The 16,582-nt window shown below is 36.3% G+C and overlaps 3 protein-coding genes across 4 annotated transcripts; all 3 read right to left on the bottom strand.

The window, feature by feature from the left end:
- On the bottom strand, positions 86–4,015 carry LOC104763828 (receptor-like serine/threonine-protein kinase At3g01300). Its single transcript, XM_010487213.2, has 7 exons — positions 3,393–4,015; positions 2,717–3,054; positions 2,481–2,616; positions 1,972–2,108; positions 1,762–1,885; positions 1,165–1,583; positions 86–398 (listed from the first exon to the last, which is right to left on the bottom strand). Exons 1-7 carry the CDS (start codon positions 3,619–3,621, stop codon positions 306–308), a joined length of 1,476 nt encoding a protein of 491 aa, XP_010485515.1. The 5' UTR covers positions 3,622–4,015; the 3' UTR covers positions 86–305.
- Positions 5,100–13,533, bottom strand: LOC104763827 (inositol hexakisphosphate and diphosphoinositol-pentakisphosphate kinase 2-like). Of its 2 annotated transcripts, none has more exons than XM_010487210.2 (31): positions 13,348–13,533; positions 13,006–13,164; positions 12,781–12,840; positions 12,442–12,488; positions 12,174–12,257; positions 11,987–12,050; positions 11,699–11,852; positions 11,433–11,503; positions 11,202–11,306; positions 10,994–11,086; positions 10,724–10,798; positions 10,514–10,599; positions 9,856–10,062; positions 9,665–9,764; positions 9,507–9,577; positions 9,027–9,108; positions 8,581–8,739; positions 8,391–8,433; positions 8,207–8,289; positions 8,048–8,110; positions 7,890–7,964; positions 7,574–7,702; positions 7,117–7,352; positions 6,953–6,997; positions 6,798–6,864; positions 6,549–6,620; positions 6,201–6,442; positions 6,040–6,097; positions 5,786–5,953; positions 5,631–5,705; positions 5,100–5,543 (listed from the first exon to the last, which is right to left on the bottom strand). In XM_010487210.2, the coding sequence occupies exons 2-31, from the start codon at positions 13,096–13,098 to the stop codon at positions 5,277–5,279; spliced, it is 3,174 nt and encodes a 1,057-aa protein (XP_010485512.1). In that variant the 5' UTR covers positions 13,099–13,164; positions 13,348–13,533; the 3' UTR covers positions 5,100–5,276. The 2 variants fall into 2 exon arrangements, with proteins under 2 accessions (XP_010485512.1, XP_010485513.1); XM_010487211.2 differs by having other exon boundaries at positions 13,024–13,164.
- Positions 14,240–15,961, bottom strand: LOC104763826. The gene is made up of 4 exons (XM_010487209.2): positions 15,689–15,961; positions 15,037–15,309; positions 14,649–14,937; positions 14,240–14,339 (listed from the first exon to the last, which is right to left on the bottom strand). The coding sequence occupies exons 1-4, from the start codon at positions 15,920–15,922 to the stop codon at positions 14,326–14,328; spliced, it is 810 nt and encodes a 269-aa protein (XP_010485511.1). The 5' UTR covers positions 15,923–15,961; the 3' UTR covers positions 14,240–14,325.

Here is a 16,582-nt window from a genome sequence, read left to right as displayed (position 1 = left end):
GTAGTAATGACTAATGAGGAAGAGGTTGTTTTACGTATTGGTGAAGCGATTGTGAAAGTGAAAACGACTAAATAATACATTATGATGACGACAATATTACCCCTAGAAGACAATTGTTCAATAATACAACAGACGAAAACACATGAGGCCACAAAGGTAACATACACAAGTTGGGATCTTCTTCAGAATAAACCTTAAAAATCGCCTTTCTTTTAAAATCATCGGGTTAAGAAATATCGATTTGTTGTTTTACATTTGTTAAAGAAGAGACGTTCTTGCTTACGTCACAGGAAAGTGCAAAATCTCTAAGTTGTTGCACCTTTAGGCTTAGGAGATGGAATCTGATGACGATAAGGTGAGGAACCAGCTTGACCATGAGGACTAGACAGAGTCCGAACCACAGGTTGCCCATTTCTTGACCCGNCCAAACCCCTGTTGCGCAGACTGTCAAGGACTTCCTCAATTTTATTGAAATGGTCTACCCTGTGTCTTCTCGGCCTATTAAGTAGAGCTTCAGCTACAGTGGCATGTAAGCTTCAATAAAATTAATAATAGTACTAAGTAATAATTTTCACGTAAGAAAAGTTGTCATTATGACATGTTTTTTTGTATTTTAAAATAATTCGGTTATCTATGTGAAGCGACAAAGTAGATAAGTCCAAAAAACTCACAAAGAGGAAACAAAATTCAAACTTTCAAAGCAAAATGTCATCCAAATTATCCAATACCCCTTCTTGATATGTACTACTATCTTATAATACTAGTTGTAGTAATGACTAATGAGGAAGAGGTTGTTTTACGTATTGGTGAAGCGATTGTGAAAGTGAAAACGACTAAATAATACATTATGATGACGACAATATTACCCCTAGAAGACAATTGTTCAATAATACAACAGACGAAAACACATGAGGCCACAAAGGTAACATACACAAGTTGGGATCTTCTTCAGAATAAACCTTAAAAATCGCCTTTCTTTTAAAATCATCGGGTTAAGAAATATCGATTTGTTGTTTTACATTTGTTAAAGAAGAGACGTTCTTGCTTACGTCACAGGAAAGTGCAAAATCTCTAAGTTGTTGCACCTTTAGGCTTAGGAGATGGAATCTGATGACGATAAGGTGAGGAACCAGCTTGACCATGAGGACTAGACAGAGTCCGAACCACAGGTTGCCCATTTCTTGACCCGAATCCACGACCTGACCCTGACCCTGACACAGATTTCAAACGTTCAGCTTGCATAGTCTGGAAGTAGTAAGACGTGCTAGCCATGTCCTTGAGATGTGGGAGAGGCTTTAGGATTTCCACCACTTCACTCATTTTCGGTCTTATTTTGGGGTCACGGCTAAGGCATTTTGCTGCAAGCTGTGTCACTTTTTGAGCTCCTTTCACCGAGAAATGACCCTCAAGCCTCGGATCAAGTAACCTGTAGAATCTTCTTTTGTCCAGGAGATGTGGTCTCGCCCATTCAACAAGGTTGTGTTCACCATTTGGTCGGTTTTTGTCCATAGATCTTCTACCAGTCAGCATTTCAAGTAGAACCACACCGAAACTGTAAACATCGCTTTTTGATGTCAAGTGACCTAAGGAGTCAAAAAAGGACAGTAGTTATAGATCTAATCTCAAACCCAATAATGAACATTGATGCATATATGTCAAACGGGCAGTATCCAGCTCGGTCTCTAACTTTCTATATTCAATCATATAGAGAAGAAATAAGCAGATGAGTGAATGAAATCCTGAAAGCAAAACAAGACTTACCGGTCATTACATACTCAGGAGCAGCATAACCATAAGTGCCCATGACTCGAGTAGACACATGGGTTTTGCCTTCATCAGGAGCATCTTTGGCAAGACCAAAATCTGATAATTTAGCATTGTAGTCCTGAAATTGGAAAAATGGTAAGAGTTTAGAGGCAAAGAAACAGACGTGTATATATAGATGTTGATTTAGAGGAGAGGAAAACATACTGCATCAAGTAAAATATTTGAGGTTTTGAAATCTCGATAAATGACCGGCTTTAGAGCTTCTTCATGAAGGAAACTGAGACCCTTTGCAGCACCTAATGCAATCTTCATCCGAATTGACCATGGAAGAGGCAACGACCCTTCAATACGAAGTACACATTAATTCACAAAGAAAAAAGTTTAACAACAATCATAACTGAGAAGATAAATCATACAAACGCATTATGCCCTTTTAAACACACTTTATACACCACAGAATCTTAAAACTAGTACTATGGAGGTAAGGGATTTACTTATTGATTCGTGGTTCAAGCAATATAAACCATCTAAGATTGCACTAAAAGGTGCCAATGTTCCAAATTTAGCTAGATGCAGTCTTAAAGGTTCCAACTTTAACAATATGGAGTAAAGACATCTTTAAATTGTAAACACTTGTTATCCAAATCGAAAACATAAAAAGGAAAGAATTTAAATTGCGTATAAAGAATTTAGGACTGTAGTAGTTTCCTTACTTCTGAAAAGGTGATTCTCCAAACTTCCTCGGGGCATAAACTCATAAACCAGCAGCCTTTGATCATCTTCGATACAATAACCCACCAGTTTAACAAGATTGGGATGGAGAAGATTGCCGAGATAATTAATCTCAGCCTGCAAATACACAAACAGGAACCTTTAGTTGTATGCTCAGTTCTAACAGTGAAAAAATAGGATATATGGAAGACAGAGAAACAGAAAAGAAAGATCTTACAAGCCACTCTTTATGACCCTGAAGTCCATCAGGATTTAAGGTTTTGACAGCGACAGTGAGGCCAGTGCCAGGCTTAACAGGAGCAGTCCCATTCTCCTCAACCCATCCTTTAAAGACACAACCAAAACCACCTTCACCGAGAAGACTTTCGGGTCTGAAATTTCTAGTTGCAAGCTTGAGATCAATGAAAGTAAACTTCTTTAGGTGAGAATAGAGCTTAAGTTCTTCACTTATCATCGGAGTGGACAAAGAGCTTTCTGCATTGCTAGTTGTAGTTGTAGAAGAAACTGGACCAACCGGTTGATCATTTGATTTCACAGTTGCGGACTTACTTCCCACTGGTAATCAAAACAAAAAAGAGTCAATTAGCTACAAAAATGTCACTTTCAAGAAGACAAGATGGAGAAAGGAATCATTTTTGCAAAATTGTAAAAGAGCCAACTCATCAAATTAGTTGAGCTAAAATCCTCTAAGGTAGGTAAACCAACCACAACGACATTGAGGTTTTGCTCTCAGTTTGTCAAAATGGGGGAAAAAAACCCTAGATGGAAACATAAGTCTTGTGTGACAATTATAGGAAAAAATCCACAAAAATTAAGAAGAAACACTATCATCTGAAACTGGAAAGGAAGGGTTTTTATCTACATGGAGCTGGGAATTGGAGAAGAGGACATACCAGTGCTTGAAGAGAGAGTGAGAGAGGTATCAACGTCTGATGTAGAAGACACGCAACAAACCATAAACCTAAATTTGACCCAAAACCCATTATTAGATTCTTTACATTCACTGTTTCTGACATTGTTCTTCTTCATCTTCTTCTTCCTCCTCTTATTCTTATTCGTCTCACTCTCATTAGCTTTCTCCGATTGCCAATTCTCCATAACTTTGACAGATTCTAAATCCATCTCTCTCTCTCTCTCCCCCAAAAATAAAAACCCAAACAAAAAAAGGACGAAACTTTGATCAGACCCACAAACGAGAGAGAGGAAAACAACAAAAACCCTAAAAAAATCCAAGCGAATCAGATAGAGAGAAGAGAGAGAAGAATCGCAGTTGTAAAGACTAAAGAGAGAAGAAGTAAGATTCAGTTGTTGGGTTGGGGGAGAAAGAAAGAAAGAGAAAACGGTGGCGTATCTTTAGTCAAAAAGGGAATTGATGTCTGTGTGAAGGAAGAGAGATGAACGAAGAAGAAGAAGAAGAAGAAGAAGAAGAAGAAGAGACGGGCAAGAGAGAGAGAGAGATTGGGGCAGCAGAATCATATCATAGCATCATGTGTTTGGTTTGCTAACTCTCTCTCTCAACTCAACAGTTACAAAACGCATATTACAATTTCGTATCCTATTTGTAATAATTTTTATAAACTTATCTCTCTCTAATAACCAGTTTTGTTCTTTTTCAATTTGTAGAATAACTGAATAAGTCGTTTAATATCCCAATCAATTTATTTAGGAGATTGATGTATTTCAACTTCACATTTGAAATGATTTATATAGAGTTTATAAATTTTAGGTTATTCAATCAATAGATTTTAAAAATCTTTTAAAATCTATTATTATTAAATTAATGATTTAAAAATCTATTTTAAAATATACTGTTATTCAATTATAGTCTTAAAAAAATCTTTTGAAATCCATTGTTATTTAAGTAATAATTTAAAAATCTACAATTTAGATTTTAATGATTTTTAGAGATTTTTTGGAGAACTTAAAAAGATTTTTTAGTTAAAAATACTGAAATTTAAATCTCATGGTTTTTAGTAGAATTTAAAAGAATTTTACAATAAATCATATTAACTTTCTTAAAATCATCAAAATCATTTAAAATTTCATAAAAATTCAAATCACTTAGATTGACTATACAGTTTTTACTTAACTTTGTAATTTTGTATTATAACAATTAGTATTAACAAATATTCGATGTTTTGAGATTTTTGCCGGAAAAAGAAGAAAAGCTATTGAGATGATGTAACTAGGATTTAGTTTTTCTGTGCTTCTTTCGAAAAGAAGCTCTCTAAATCTAATCAAAATTGCTTTTCATTTTCACTTTCTTCTTTTTCGATATTAGTGAAGCTTAAACCATTTTTTATTATTTTTGATTAATTTTTACGGTAAATGCCAAAATCATTAGACTGTTTTTTTTTGTTTTGTTTCATTCGGTAACTGGCGAAACAATTCCTATCCAAAGATCCAGTGTAATGACTAAACTAGAACAAAAAAGAAAAAAAAAAGTGCTCATTTATAGAACGTCACGGGTGACTCATTTATGTTCCATGTAATCATATCTTAATTCAAACCCAACTTCATCAGTCCCTTTCAACACATTGACTATATATATCATATTCATAGTATACCCAAATATATATATATACATAACAATCATGCTGAATAAAAGAAACAGCTATATATTCAAAAAAAATTCTAGCAATTTTGGGAGGAAAAGGAAATTCACATAACATGTAGAGAAAAATATAAAAGATGACTAAAACTGCACAAACACAAGCGTGAGCAAATTTAAGTAGCCAAAATAAAAGACAGTAAAAAAAATTAAAATTGGTCTGCCCTCAGGTCTTTCCATTAGAGGATGAGTTCTTATAGTTGTGGAATAGGTTAACGAGACGCTCGAGCACGGCCGCGCTTTTCGAGAAGTAACCTGAGAAACCTACCGGAGTGGACGCCGGAGGGAAATCTTCCGCCGGCATGGCAAAAGGACGAACCATTTTCTCCATCGTCTCGAGTGTTAAACAAGAACCAACCTCTTGCAGCCTCTCTGGTCCCATTATCGGAAGTGTGTGTTCCCTTAGCAATGACTCTGCCTCGTCGTCATTATTCTGCATATTGTCACAACAATTAGGATCTTCAAAATTGTTCCCTTTTTTAGTTTAAAACAAAAACAATAACCCTTGAATTGCTCTTACCTCTAAGGGAGACAAATCAGCTCCACGGCTAAATGTAAGCTCAATGCGGAATCTCTTCGGGTCTTCAAGTGATACCTGCATCGGTTTTTATGGATTCAGAAACTGATAGAGGCCATGCATATATTGAAGCATATGATGTGAGAGTGAAAGGGAACCTCAGTGTTCTCAAATAGCCTTAGGACAATGTAGCTCATGTAATCAAGTTCTTTAGTTTTACAAAGACGTTCCAAGGCGTTTTGGCAGATGAGACTTTCTTCTCCTTGAAGTGATTCATCGAGGTTACAGTATCGAAGGACATTCATCAACGAATGAATATGCGATTCCTGTTCCAATTCATACAACGCAAAAAAACATATTAGTTTTCACTCAAACACACTTAAACAAGCAATGTAGTAAGGAGGAAACTTACAGATGTGAAGTACAGTCGAGTCCTCACATGACGTTCAGGTGTCTTAACATTTGCATACCTAAAAGGAAATGAAAAGCAATTAGTAGATAACACCTGTGTAATATTCAGAAACCAAAAAACATATTAGTTTGTAGGGAAAGCAAAGAGCCAAAGACTATTACTTTGGATCTAAACGGTATTTGGTTTCCTTATCATCATCTTCGTCTTTATCACCTGTGCCAGGTCGTCTCAATTCATCGGTACTGATAGAAAGCCTTGGTTGACTATTTCTATCTTCTTTTTGGGACGCAGATAATGACAATGAGACTTGTTCATGGCTTTCTTTCAACTCAGCAACACTCATTGCTTCTTCTCGAGTATTCCTCAAATCTATCAAGATTTTCCCCATTAAGCGCCGAGCAATCTTTGGTTTTCAAGGAAACAAAAAATATTGCAATAATAAGTTGTGAGATCCTCTGGAAAAATACTCTGAGAGAGGAAAATAACTACACGTAGCTAGAAAGTGTCACCTTTGAACCGATTTTAAGCTTTTGTTGTGGATTGATGCCATACTCGTTTGGGATGACACCATCTGCAAGCAACTGCAACCACATAACTTTTTATAAGCAAGCACAGTCAACAATACAAAGATAACCAACAATGGTCATAGTTTCAATCAGGCATGATCAGTAGTCACAATGCCTTAGAAAACAATGCGACCATGCAAACTATTATATGAGTTTCAGGAAAAAGGGAAAGAGAAGTTTTAGTTTGTTTACCTGTGCGACTTTGAAGAGTTCATCTAATCCTTTTAGATCGAGATGGGAATTATGCAACAGGTCGTACCTGGTGGTGAGAATAACACATTACAGCATATTCAGAAACGAGTAACTAAAGCTAGGTGTAAATACACCAACAACACCTAAAAACTTACTTGCATGAATCGTAAACATCTGGAATCTGTGTGATGTCAAATCGGCTGCAAATAAACTCAACTATCAGTGATATTCACAAAACTCTACCGGAAAGAAAGATGAAAAAATGAGAAGCATTACTAAATCAAAGCATAGCTAAATCCAAACCCGATGATAAACTTACTCTTTTCTTTCATTGTAGAGGTCCCTTGCGAGTTTTATCCACCGAGCAAACATCAGAAGGAACCCTTCACTACCACATGGTAATCCAGAGGCAATCCGATCACTGTCAATGTTTGTCTTGCCAAGAGCCTTTGCTTGATCATATGGTGGAATTATATCATATGGCTCAGTGAGGTTCTCGTCTTCATCCATTGCAAGTAGTCTTACTTGTTCAGTCACATTCTTGGTTAATTTCACCTAATTATTTTGGAAAGTAATTCAACACATTAAGAGTTTATTTTCTCGACTCCAGTAAATCACTTTTACGAGGGAGAAAATGGCAGAGAAAACCAACTGTAAAATGAGATGAATGTGCTCAGTGCACAAAGCAATGTTACGTTGTTGTGCAAACAGACTCATGGCTGGTGATCTCTTTCACGTTAGCAATAAACTAATATATGATGGAAAAGTGTGCGTACCAGTTCACGTAGGAGTTCATGAGCGTTGGGAGGCAGTCCAGCTCCGTCAGTCATCCAAGGGCATTCTTCGGAGGAGACAGGTTCATCTATTATCTTTGTGCCAGACGTCATAATCTCGTTCAATCTAGCCTGGGAAAGCACGTAGAGAAGAAATCGAAACTGTTAAACTATTCCAAAAATTATTTGAGAAGGGGTATTTGCGGAGACTCTATTAGTAACAGATTGGATCTTGTTGGCCACAAGCAAATGGTTCAGACGAATTGCCAAAACGTGATTGACACACATTAAAGATGGCTCATCATATATACCGACAAACCTTAGTCGCTTCCATTTCAATGCTGGCATTATCAAGACCATCCAACATGGAAGAGTCCTTGCTAACCAAAGAAACCTAGAGAAATAAGATAAGAAATTAGTGATGATCATATGACATTGCAAAGCACCACGAGATCTCAGTGAAAGAAAAGGCCAAACCAGGATTGGTGTCAGCTGGCCTTCTAAGTCAAGCAGGCCTTTAGCAAAAGCTGCTGCAGACATCTGTTAACAATGCAAATAAGTATTGAAGCTTGAATTATATGTTCAAAAGCTGAATATCATATTCTCATCTTGACTACTAAAAGCGTAAAGCTGTACCTGAACACGTCCCTCGTCAGAGCTGTAAATTTTAAGGTCATGACGGTATGTACTATGGAGACGAAGTAAACCAGTCCCTTCACCTACAAGCAAATGCCATTTAATCGTTACAGACTTAGGAAACATATTGATCATCATAAGTCACCAAACTGATTCAGATGGAAAGTAGATCAAGTTTCCTCACCTGGATACATATTGTTGCGAAAGTATCTACCAAGTTCTTCTGCCTGCAAACGAAGCATACATCAAAAAAATTAGGCAAGAATACACCAGCGGCCTGCAGTTTTGCAGATAACAAGCCTTCATTTAGCAACAGAAATCTTGAATTTTGCAATGTATATTATATTATTTTCTGATACTGAATGGAAGTATACCTGCTTTCTACCAGCGTGTGTTAAAACACCACCGTATTTCAGAACCATAAGGGCCTCTACTGGTCTTTCTTCTTCGCCTTCACCATCGCTTTTTGGTATTTTAACCCACTTCAGCGGCTTCAGTTGAACCTTCCTGTATATACCCGAGAAATGTCCACCCTGCATAGTGCATATCAAAGTTCAATAATATGAGGGAGGGCTTACAGAAGAAAAGCCAATTCCAAACAGAACCTGTAGAAAATTCCCAGAACTATCTTAACAGCAAATCACCGTATAGCGAAAAACAAGAACCTATGACAGTAACAGCAGCTGACCGTGATGCTAAATCCAGGACAGTTATTAAGTAATTCTTTCCAAGGACTATATTCTCTACAATTACAGAAACTTGATTTCAAAGAATGCAGCACATAGAAACGGGAAAGTAACAAAATGTTGAGACACACAACCTCTTCTAGAACTGCTTTGACTTGCCGAAGCTTCTCAGCATGTTCAAGGTCTTCTGCATCACTATCACTTTCACGACCTGGTCTAAAGATAAAAAAAGAAGACCATAAGGTTCTTACCAGATTTCAACTGTAAACACAATTAACAGCCGCAGTAAATGACGCATGCTACTTTGTTTTTAAGAAAACTTCGATGGGACAGCAAAAAAGCCCCTTGGAAGGTTTTGGTGAGCAGAAATATAGCAGGACAACGGACGTAGCTTACTTAAAAATACATCACAGAAACATCAGGAATGTTCTAGGATTAATTTAAGTTATTTCAATTAAATAATGTTACTTTTATTCCATCCATTAAATCCTTGGATCCATTGGCTTTGTGCATTAGTAAAGAATTGCGCAGCTGAATATCATTTGGCAAGGAAAACGCTGGATTGCACATGTTTTTTGGTAAAAAGAAATGAATAAATAAGTTCAGGGTTCTACCTTGTACGGGGAACTAGCATTCTTGTAGCATCTAATAGATCTTGCAACTGGACGGCACTTTTAAGTTTGGTCTGCAAAAGGGGAAAAAATGACACAGTATGAGGAAATTAATCAAGACGAGATGAAGTTGATGATTTTGGAAGTCCTGCGCCTCTCACCTCAGCTCTTGGCTTTCCACCATTGTACTTCAACATGAGGTTTAATAGTTTTTCCTCTGTAACTTTTAGCTTCACTTTCTGTTTGGGAGTTCTATCACCACTTTCATGCAAAACAAAGTTTAACACTTCTCAGATCATGGCTAAACAGAGAGAATGGTAAAAGGAACATGTGATTATATGCTAGAACATACTGTCGAATAACAGCAATGACACAACGTAGCTCTTCTGACTGCCCAAAAGTGCCGATGATGCCACTTCCCTGGCGAGTTAGTCCTTCATTAGGTTGTACAGGCTCATTGACCTTCCATGGCAAAGTGGGAGGAAGAGTCGATGAAAGATGAGGAGCCTTTGCATCCAGACACATTTTCCTTAGCACACAAGCAGCATCGTCGTAATACCTTACAGTACAAGAGGTTAGTGAATACTTCAAATTAAAAAGCACTTTTAAAAGTATAACAGAGAGGCAACAGCATGCCAGTCTACAAACCATTTCAGCATTCCACGTTGAACACAGACAACAAGAACGAGGTTCATAACTATCTGGCATCATTTATACCAGCACAGAGTTGAATGTTTGCCATACATTAATGGCCATAATACATATCCTTTTGCAATTAGTGGGTAAAAATGCATTTGCTTTTGTGTTGATTAAGTAAGGCTACTCAAGATCTCTAGGGCTGTGTTCATATACAGGATTTTCAAACTAAAGCTGTGGCAGCTACAAGTCGACAACGTAAATGTTAAGCTTATTCTAAAAACTTAACCTGTAACATTGCCATTGCCCTACCAAGATATAAAACGATCTATGGTTTTAAGAGAGAACAGTACAAATGCAGAATGCTAGCTTACTTGTATGAATTCTTCACAAAACTCCATCCATTTACATCACAAACATATGAACAGCCCTCAGATCGTAGAAGGTCAAATCCACAGACCTGGAAATGTGAAAAAAAAAATTGAAGAAATTGCTACGTCGTTGCACAAAATCAGAAGTACCATTATAAGGGATTACAGCCCTGTAAGACATAACGAGAGCCACATAATTGGATTCCAACTTACCGCTTGCCTAAATGCAATGCAAACTTCTCTAGCCATTTGCTTTTCAGCAGGTGTAAGCAGTACTGGATATCTCACCTGTTCAAAAGAAAATAAATTACTGATCAAAATCTAAGCATCAAAGTTTTAAACCTTTATGAAAAAAACATTGGCAATTCATGCTTTTCATCAAAATCAGCAGACTTTGAAACTCTATTCAAACTGTAGCCCTTTAAAAAAGAGGTACATTAGGTTCCATATATGTAACTGTTGGAATATCAATGGAAGACGTACCTCCTTCCCATCTGTATTCCTCATAACAACACCATCTACAACAGGCGACTTTCTTGCTTCAGCATGTGCGTATTCAGGACCCACTGTGTAGACCTGTGTTTACCAGGAAGATTGTTAGTTGACAACTCATGAAAGGTTTAAGTTGTCCAAAAGATGGGACTGAGAATGAGCTTATCAAAAAAACATGTAGATGGCAAAGGATCACAACCTTGACATCAGTTCCTCCAGTAGCCATAAACTCCTCGTATATATAAGAGCCTTCTCTCCTAACCCTTCTGACGTCAGGATGAAATTCACTTGATCGGTTCCCAATCTATAGTAAAATGGGAAAATATATTAAGCAGAATGGAGTTGATCCGAAAATACAATAAATTACTCGACAATATTAGAATAGCCAGTCCAATCCAGAGCAGAGAAGTTCTGCGAAAAGATGCAGTACCTTGCGAAACAATTCTTTCATGCCACCACCTGCTGAGCTAGGGTAGTATATCATTATACTATGGTCATCCCCTAAACACGCATAAAGGATGTCAATTGTTAGCCGATAATAAAATAGATCTGCAAATCAGAAGATAAATAGAACAAGGAGGATATCCAGTGTCATATAACAACCAATGGCATTATATAAGAAAACAGGCAGAGACAAGCTCATGGAGGGATAGCTAAATATGTTGCGAGTGAAAAGAGAGCCAGAGTAAAGCTCACCATTGACAGGCTTTTCAACAAATGGCTTCCAGAAGCGTTCACCATGGACCTCAACAAAATCTTCTTCCTCGACAAAATAATCAAGGTCTTGATTTGGTACCGTTCTATTGACACAGGCATACCTAGGAACTGGGATGCCATACATCTCAAGATGCTGTAGAGGTGCACATAAATAGTTAATTTTATTAGTAAATAGGAAAAGCATGCAACTCTTCTTTGTCGCCAACGCTGAATCACTTTGAAGAATTAGCTAAAGTGCACAACGATCTTGCAGTTAAGAATGCTTACCTCATACACCTTCCGGCGGTCATGAAGAAGATACTGGGGATCAAGTTCATTCACTAAAAATGGCCTGAATAACAGAAGTTGGAAACAACAAACCTCAGAAGTCAAACTCAATTAATTTCCACCAAAAAACTAAGGTAAGACAGGCTTTTTATTGAGGCAGCAGCAAGAAATAAAAGGTAGGACTCACTTTCTTAAAGCAGCATATGCCTGAGCCTTCTTAAGAGGATATCCAGAGGAATGAAAAGCAATCAAGCAGTCACAAATGGGCCAACTGAAACAGCAAAGTTTCTTGTAAAGTTATATAATTCCAGTATATACTTTTGTTCTTGACATATATATCCAACAAGACTTTATCCTAATATATAAACTAATAAAAGAATCATGCATAACAAGAATAAACGATTATACAAGAAAGTGAAAGGCCAAAAAATGAGCTCTATATGGGTACAGCATACCTTTCTATAGGATCTTCAAGTATAACTTTATCCCCAAAATGTAAGATCTGCGAATAAAGTTGCGACAAAAGTGTCTATAGAGATGAGATCATAAAAGAGGAAATGGAATATCCCAAAGAATCTACAAAGACAAAGCGTCAGTAAAAACTTTCTTAGGCAGACTAATGCCAACAACTTGGAAAGGCAAAAAAAAATAAAAAAGTTACTCAGAAGCAAACATCTTCCAATAACATTACCCCAAGAATCACAAAAGTAACAAACTATAAAGATACAAACCAGAAATTATCACGAAAAAAGAAGGTCTGCTCTTGGATTAAAAAAGAGAAAGAAACCAGGTACCTCAAATTCACCAAAGGACTCAAGTCTGTCGAGAATTTCGCCCATGGGAGCTGAGAATACCTATAAACAAGGAACAGGAACCATATATGAGCGAGAGAGAACACATAGATAAGAGTTAAAAGAATTAACCAAGCGAACTCAATTAAAAACATATATAGCATCCGAATCTGTTCGTCAGTAGAAAAAGGCGAAAATACGAACAGCCAAAAAAAAGGAAAACAGAACCTCGGAGCCGCATTTCACCTTCTTTTCCATGACGCAGACTCCAACCTTTATCTTCTTCTCATCACCAACACTTACTCCTCCTTCATCTTCCATCCCTCTCTATCTCTTTCCTTTACCTTTTTCTCTTGTTCCTTGCTTTTACACAGCGACGTTTTCTCTCTTAAATCGCAGATTTCACAAAACCAACAAAAAAAAAAAATTATTAACTGACAGATACTAAATCTCGCCACTCGCCAAAATCCAACGATGATACGTATATGAACGGAAACGAACAAATCCTCCGTAAAAATAAAAAACACAGTCGAAGATTTCGCAGAAGAGAGAAGAAGAAGAGAGGCTTACCAGTAGAACAATTGTGATCATTCACAGCTCACAGGGCAGAGAGCAAAAGCGATAACAAAAATAAAAATTATAAAATAAAAAAAATCTCAGAAAGATTTTAGCAGAGAAAATATTTTACTCATTAAAAAAAAATATCTTAAGGAGCGGTGAAGCACGAGGAGAGAGAGAGAAAAGAACATTCATCCGTCACAGGCCGTTGCGTTAAATAATTTTATTATATATTTAGTTAAGAATTGTAATTTACTTGACTTAACTACTAGTCAGCATCCGTGGACCGAAACTGGACCTACAGCTTGACGTTATACTGTGGTTGAGCAAAAATATAATACTAATAGTGATGATTATACGAATTGTTTTGAATGTGATTTACTAAAAACATATCACATGGTCCATTGTGTCGTCCATCCATGTTATTCCAAAAGGTTTATGCCATTATTAGGTTTTCCGTATTTTATTTTATTTTGTTCATGGAACAATAAAAAAGTATGTAACCAAAAAAATAAAAGGTGTGGAAGGATAAGATCTCTAGCAGCAGGATTCGAGAATATGCAGTTAGTAAGAGAGAAATTGTAATTTAGCTTTTTGGTTATTTTCCTAACTTTTTCTTATTCCCAAAAAGTTTTTTTTTCTTTTTTCTTTTGCATAGAGTTTAAAAAGGTTCCAACCAAAACACTATAGGTGTCAGACTTTGTATCAGAATCTATTACTAATAACTAATTCGTTAGGTATACACACACATTTCGATTTGAATTCTAGTAGCTTTGGTAACTTATTTTATCATCAGTTTGAAGATTGAAAAATATAATAAACGAATAGAACAAAGTTTCAATAATATTAATAGGCAACTATATACATATATATATATATATGTACTTATATCTTTGACGTATCAACAACTATATATCAGATACAAATATGAAGAAGATATTATCTTCGAAAAGGATTTCAAGTTGGTTGTATTTGACGTATTTGTTGCTATCACTTATCAATCTCTGCAAAAAAAAAAAGGAACATCAATAACATTATTATAGTACTTAGAAACATTAAAATAATAACTAATTAACCTAGGGATGATTAAAATATGTGCTGGCGAGACGAATAATGAGATTTCCAAGAGAAATATATGTCGCATGTCAGATTTCCAATTTGAGATTCGAAACAACAACAAAAAGTCGTATAAACACAAACACTAATGTCTCAAATATACGTAAAATTTTATTGGAAATTGCCAAATTGGAATCCTCGAATGAAAAAAGTAGTACTAGTATAACTTAAAAAAAAAAAAAAGAGAAGTTTTGTACCGAAAGAAGAAGGAAAGACGATGATGTGCATAGTCGCGTTGTTTGGGGGAAGATGCAACTGAAGAGGATAAAGCTTTTCGTTCAAAGGGTTCCTACAGCAAATCATGACATCTTCCATCTCTGTTTCTTCCTCTACTTTCTTTTTTAGTTCTGTTAACTCGCTTCCATGGAACATCATTGATTTTTCTCCTATCTCCTTATTTATGTTCCCACCATCATCTCCGGTCTCGTAATATATTAATCTTCCTTCGGATTTTAGTGGTAAACTCACACTAAATGAATCATCTGACTGAATTAACATCAATCAATTAGCGTTTTACTTTTTGTTATTATAATATGTAAAATTTCGGAAAGATAGTAGTATTGGTATGTGTAGAGTATACAGTACCTCAATCCGTGAAAATGTGGAAGAACTATGGGTAGATTCTGCATCATCTTTGGTAACTCGGATTTGGAGAACGTCAACACTCCACATGATCCAATCTTGTGTGACCGTACGGCTAGGAATGTCGTGTGTGATAGATTTTCTCCACGGTGGTACACCTTTGTTCGCCCTTAGATATTGTCCGTACCGACTCTTGAACCGTACTTGTATATCATTGTCCGATATGGGCTCCCACTCCGCCGATGAATCCAACTTTCCCGGTAAAGTTTGAAGTACCTTGTTTCACAAACAATCTTAACATGGCTTCTTCAATTAGCAAGAAACAAAATCACGTTTAAAGAGTCATTGTTGTTTAAACAATGAGATTTCTCGATTGGCAAGATTAATTTGTTTGATTCAAAGCAGCTTATTAATCGAATTCTTATTTTCTCAAAATCATACCTTTTACCGATCTTTTCGCAACATTGTTAATGCAAATAGGCCATAGATATAATGTTTTCGTTTTGAATAAGAAACAATGACAAGATAGTAAAAATGTTATGCAGGGATCTTAGATGCCTTGTTTATCAAGAAATCTTGGGAAACCTAATGTGATATGAGGTTTTTTATTGTAAACCCCAAGATCATGGCCCTAGCTTGCTAGTTATATATATACCTTTTTACCGGTGGCTCCGAGGAGGAAATGAATATTAGTGGCCGTAAGGTATTTGCCGTAACAGCTTTGAAGACGAATCACATTGGATCCAGGTACGATCTCAACCGTCCATCTGGCGTTTTTAGTTGTGCCACGACGATCTTGACGAACGGATTCTTGGTCATCATCGGCAACTAAGTATTTCTCGTTGTGGCTACGGAGCCTAACAATCGGTGCCTTTCGGAATATCTCCATCCGCGACTTACACGAGAGAATAAGGAAAAAAAAAATCAACAATTAGGAGACAAAAGTGGATCTAAAAGCTATCTTTGTTGATGTATTGCCACAGTGCCACGTTTGTATGTATGAACGTCTCTCTTGTCGTGATGCGGTTGATTCTTTTTGGTTAGTGGTTGATCTTTTAAAAAAAAATTAAGACATTGAAGAGGACTGCGGAGATTTGTGTTCTATGATTGGAAGTTTCCTACTGGTCAATATATCCTTTTAACGAACTTAAAAACAATTCACTTCATTGTCGGAATATCTTGTCAAGTATTCATCATTGTACGATTAACATTATAATCAGTCAAATTCTGTTTTAATTTAATATGTCCGTAGGTCACACACTGCTGACATTTGTATTTTCCTGATTGCTTTATACCCCCAATGCAAAACTTATTCACGAAAGTAGTCGAGATTCAATTTCTCTGAGCAATCTACTTGTCATGTATCAATATGGTCTGACTCTTTTATAAAAATCATTAATCTTCTGCTCAGAAATATGAGTTTATTCTCATTGATTACAAGAATCTCTGAAGTCTGACATGTGAATTCTCATAAATTCATCACAGCAGAAGAATATGATAAATTTACCAAAACGGAAACTGAAATTAAAAATCAAAAAAGGATAAGTAA

The sequence above is a fragment of the Camelina sativa genome, chromosome 19 (genome assembly GCF_000633955.1).
Source record: "Camelina sativa cultivar DH55 chromosome 19, Cs, whole genome shotgun sequence".
In the NCBI taxonomy this organism is placed as follows: Eukaryota; Viridiplantae; Streptophyta; class Magnoliopsida; order Brassicales; family Brassicaceae; genus Camelina; species Camelina sativa.
Note: the sequence above shows the minus strand (reverse complement) of the source record. Positions and strands in the feature narration are given on the sequence as shown.

Coding starts and splice junctions, on each gene's coding strand:
- LOC104763828 (XM_010487213.2), bottom strand. CDS start 3,621: ATGGATTTAGAATCTGTCAAAGTTATGGAGAATTGGCAATCGGAGAAA. Junction 1,886..1,971: donor CAAATATTTTACTTGATGCA/GTATGTTTTCCT, acceptor TTCCAATTTCAG/GACTACAATGCTAAATTATC. Junction 399..1,164: donor CAAGAAATGGGCAACCTGTG/GTTCGGACTCTG, acceptor GGGCAACCTGTG/GTTCGGACTCTGTCTAGTCC.
- LOC104763827 (XM_010487210.2), bottom strand. CDS start 13,098: ATGGAAGATGAAGGAGGAGTAAGTGTTGGTGATGAGAAGAAGATAAAG. Junction 10,799..10,993: donor GGAATACAGATGGGAAGGAG/GTACGTCTTCCA, acceptor TCTTTTGAACAG/GTGAGATATCCAGTACTGCT. Junction 7,353..7,573: donor ATGAACTCCTACGTGAACTG/GTACGCACACTT, acceptor CAAAATAATTAG/GTGAAATTAACCAAGAATGT.
- LOC104763826 (XM_010487209.2), bottom strand. CDS start 15,922: ATGGAGATATTCCGAAAGGCACCGATTGTTAGGCTCCGTAGCCACAAC. Junction 15,310..15,688: donor TCGGAGCCACCGGTAAAAAG/GTATATATATAA, acceptor TTGTGAAACAAG/GTACTTCAAACTTTACCGGG. Junction 14,938..15,036: donor CCACATTTTCACGGATTGAG/GTACTGTATACT, acceptor ATGTTAATTCAG/TCAGATGATTCATTTAGTGT.